This window comes from Pterocles gutturalis, unplaced genomic scaffold (assembly GCF_000699245.1).
Source record: "Pterocles gutturalis isolate BGI_N339 unplaced genomic scaffold, ASM69924v1 scaffold29816, whole genome shotgun sequence".
Classification (NCBI taxonomy): domain Eukaryota; kingdom Metazoa; phylum Chordata; class Aves; order Pterocliformes; family Pteroclidae; genus Pterocles; species Pterocles gutturalis.
Window position 1 is genome coordinate 25,925 of NW_010101366.1, and position 3,790 is coordinate 29,714.

Here is a 3,790-nt window from a genome sequence, read left to right on the forward strand (position 1 = left end):
GGGATCGTTGGCCCGGAGCGGGCTGGGTTTTGGTCATCGGGTGGGGGGGCAGTGTCACTGTGTATCACTCATTTGTATATTTGTATATAGTATTATTTTCAATATTATTGTAGTTTAGTTATTAAATTGTCCTTATCTCAACCCACGAGTCCTCTTTACCATTTAACCCTTTTATTCTCTCCCCTATCATCAGATGGGGGCGCGAATTGTGTGAGCGGGTGTGTGTGGTTTGGCCCCCAGCCAAGGGCTAACCCATCACAAGCATATCTCAGAATCAAGAATTTCAGTCCTTGCAAAAAATAATCATAAAAAAATAAACTGAAATGATGGTATGGGAAAGGATAGGGATAACATGGGAAAAGAAAAAAGATTACTGAAATGAAAAAAAAATTAGGAAGAGAAGAAGGAAGGAAAATTATTTTGTAACCGGCTTTTCATGGAATACTTAAAAATCACCAAACAACAAAGCAAGAAACAACAACAAAAAAAAAAAGCTCCACCATTGCTATAATTCAGCAAAAGACACTTAAAGTATGCAGTAGTTCCTCTCTGCCATCTCTAAAATCTAGAATGCTTGTGTTTTATACATGTTCTCAAACATTTTCTTGAATTAACCCTGTTAAATTGCTCTTAAGATCTAGATTTGCAAAAAGAAAACTCTTTTTAGTGAATCTAGCACTACAAGTACTCATACTACAAATTAGGGAATAAAAACTAGGAAATTGAAATGAAACATCTTCAACCTCCATTTCATCAATAAAGTAAAGTGCTTGAGATAATTATCTGTTAGAGATATTTCTCATCTCTGTTCATTTTATAACCAGGGAAAGCATTCAAAACTACCAGCAAAGCATTAATGTTTGCTTGTAGAATCTGCATGCACTTTACACCCTGCATGATGCTGTACATGCAAAAACCTTAAAAAGTATGTATTTAAGTTTGTCTAAGCATTTCAAAGAGCACATGTACCAGTTGTTTTACTGTCAGGGTTTAAAAAAAAAAGTGAAGCATGCTCCTCCTCTCAACATAACCTGTCCCTTTAAAATACAGTATTAGGAATGAAACATTCAAATACAAGCTTGCTCTGAATTTACACCTCATATTCAAAACACAATACAGCATCCACAGAACTACAGGAAAATAAATACATTATCCATATAGGCATAGAAACTTGTGCATACAGTTAATACAAAATGTTATGTTCTTCATAACAAAAGCCGTGCTATCACCTCCATTTTGAGAAAAAGACCTTAGGTAACTTTTCCAACATTTTAAGCAGAGCCAGTGGCAAACGCGGGAGCAGAGCCTCTACTAAATGGCTACTACGCTGCTGGAAAATTTAATGCATGAGAGCTGGAAACACATCAACTGGACAAATGTGATAGGAATTAAGTTAGCTTTCATCAAAACTCAGTCCAGGTGGCTTCATATACTACCATCTGCAAATTCAGATTTATAACCAACATGATTTGATAATGTATATAATTACCTTTGTAAGTGAAGATATCCTTTCCACATTCAAGAAGACAGCTGTCACATGGGGCATTTTCTTAATCTTCTCTAAAAGATGGATAATGATTACAAAATAGTGTTAAATGTCAATTCTCTTTTTAAAATATACAGAATATAAAACCATTTCGCACTGAGCAGAATGCTCATAAAATATCTAACGGCATCATATTCTTTGTTCACAGAACAGTTGTATTTGCACTAATTTACTACTAGGTAAAGCAGCTGCCAGTTCCAATTATGTCAATCATATAAAAGTAGGGATTAAGTTGCCTCATACATTTTCAGCGAGCGTGGGTTATTTCTATCTTCCGTTGCTTTTGCACGTCTTCTATTTAGAATGACACAGTACTGAAAAATCTCAGTCCTTACCTGTCAAAACCTGAAAGTTGCCTTTCCCAAAAATAAACTTCTTGTCAGGATTTTTTGTAGGAACAATTATTTTATCTAAAACTGTCCAGTTCTGAAGGGTATCTATAAGAGCAATGGCTTCAGCAATCTGTAATTCAGCTTTAGGAACACAAAAAAAAAATATTATAATATACCAACATAACTTTGCTCAGATTTACAACTACAGTACGTACACGAACAAGGAAAGACTACGCTAAAGTGAAATTCTACTAGGGTGCCTATTTTAACCAGTAGCGCAAGGAGCAAAATGTCTTACCTCTAGTCAGAATAATTAAACTTCTAGTTTGATGCAGTTTTACCACACAAAGCATCTTTCTGCCAGTACAAAGTACTTCCGTGGTTGTTGATTTAGAATAATTTTTATTTGTATTGTCAGCAAAGAAATTACCAAGCTTTGTGCTTTAACAAGTGAAATGAATAACTAGTTGGAAAATAAATTGTTACTTTAGACGAGCACAAAACCATGTGATTAATTCCTTGGTGTTCTGCGACAATATTTAAAGCATTACTAATATGGCATATCCTGCTGCTAACTTCACTGATACTTATTTATAATGGACCTACACTGATCTATGACTTGCTAAACCCAGCAGATTCTAATCCTGTATTCTGGTTCATCAGTCTTTTTGGCATATCAGACCAGTAGATCCAGTTTTGATTTGCCAAATGGGAATAAGATCCTGTTTTCATAACAGATCTGTCAAGTTTCTCTAGGTAGCAAAACATAATTGATGCATTAAATAGGTTACCTTGGTCCAAAAGGTAATATATTTTTAAAGATAACCATGATCCTCTTTCTCCTCATATTGTTAGTGTTCCTTGTAAAACGCACAGATTTCCTGTTGTACCTGTGGTGTTTCAACAACCATTCCAAAACAATTGTTCAGACTTCAGGCTCTTCATCTGGAGGGCCTAAATAAATGGAAAGGGATCACTGCTACTCTTCCGTATGTCTGGACAGAAAGGTGCCTTCACATTTTTTTTTTCAGTTGTAAAATGTGAATGCTTATTAAAATTCTGAAAAGGTTACAAACTTTATTCTGCAAAGTACCAATTTGTTATAATTAGCAGCACTAATAAAACTAAATAATGTTTATCACATAATAAATTTGAATAAAAGGAGTATCATATATAAACTGACAGATACATATAAAAACCTAACTTACAAAATGCAGAATCCTTTCTATTACAACTGTGTAACTAGGAAAGCGCTTGGAGAAACAACATCAAGCCAAGTTCATCACACATGTTAAGTGTGCACGATTAACGTAAACGTATTAGCTAGCTACAAGGATTTCTGAGGGAAATCTAAGAATAGGATTACTACTAGAGGTCCTTATAAAGGAATTATTGGCAACTGCATCCCTAAGTAACGACATAAAGGTACTCCTCTAAGTCCATGAGAGAACTTGATTACACAAGACCTCATCTTCCTGCTCTTCAGACAACTTCTAGGTACACCTACGGCTGAAGGACTCCTGCGTACCTGGCCAGGCAGCACGGTTAAGGGTTGAAGGCTATTAACATTAGGCTAGTACGAGGGAAACCTGGCTGCTTCCTCAAGCAAGCCAAACACTCCATATACCGGGTGGTTTCGCTGCCCAAGACCCACCGTTACCGTGCTTTACAAGTCAAAGCACCGATCTGCGAGCAGTCACTGAGAGTGCATTCTCTTTAGAAAGTTATCAAAGAAGAAAACATCGACCTAGTCTTTTTATCTACTCCGAGTTTGTATTTCGCAGTTTTACCACTGTAATAACGGGTTTACTTCACGCTACCAGCACTAATTCCCTAAACGCATCCCTGCGGACCGCAGAGGTCTTGAACAGCACGAAACTGAGAAACGACGCAGCCAACGAGAGCCGGGAAC

General features: G+C 36.5%; 1 protein-coding gene across 1 annotated transcript in view; it reads right to left on the reverse strand.

The window, feature by feature from the left end:
• GTPBP6 (GTP binding protein 6 (putative)) overlaps positions 1-2,019 on the reverse strand; it is a gene marked incomplete at its 5' end in the record, with an annotated part of 9,211 nt that extends 7,192 nt beyond the window's left edge. Inside the window, 2 exons of the mRNA XM_010083258.1 lie at positions 1,490-1,560; positions 1,882-2,019. Coding sequence (XP_010081560.1) covers positions 1,490-1,560; positions 1,882-2,019 — 209 coding nt within the window. The remainder of the gene's footprint in view (positions 1-1,489; positions 1,561-1,881) is intronic.
• Between the last annotated feature and the right edge of the window lie 1,771 nt (positions 2,020-3,790).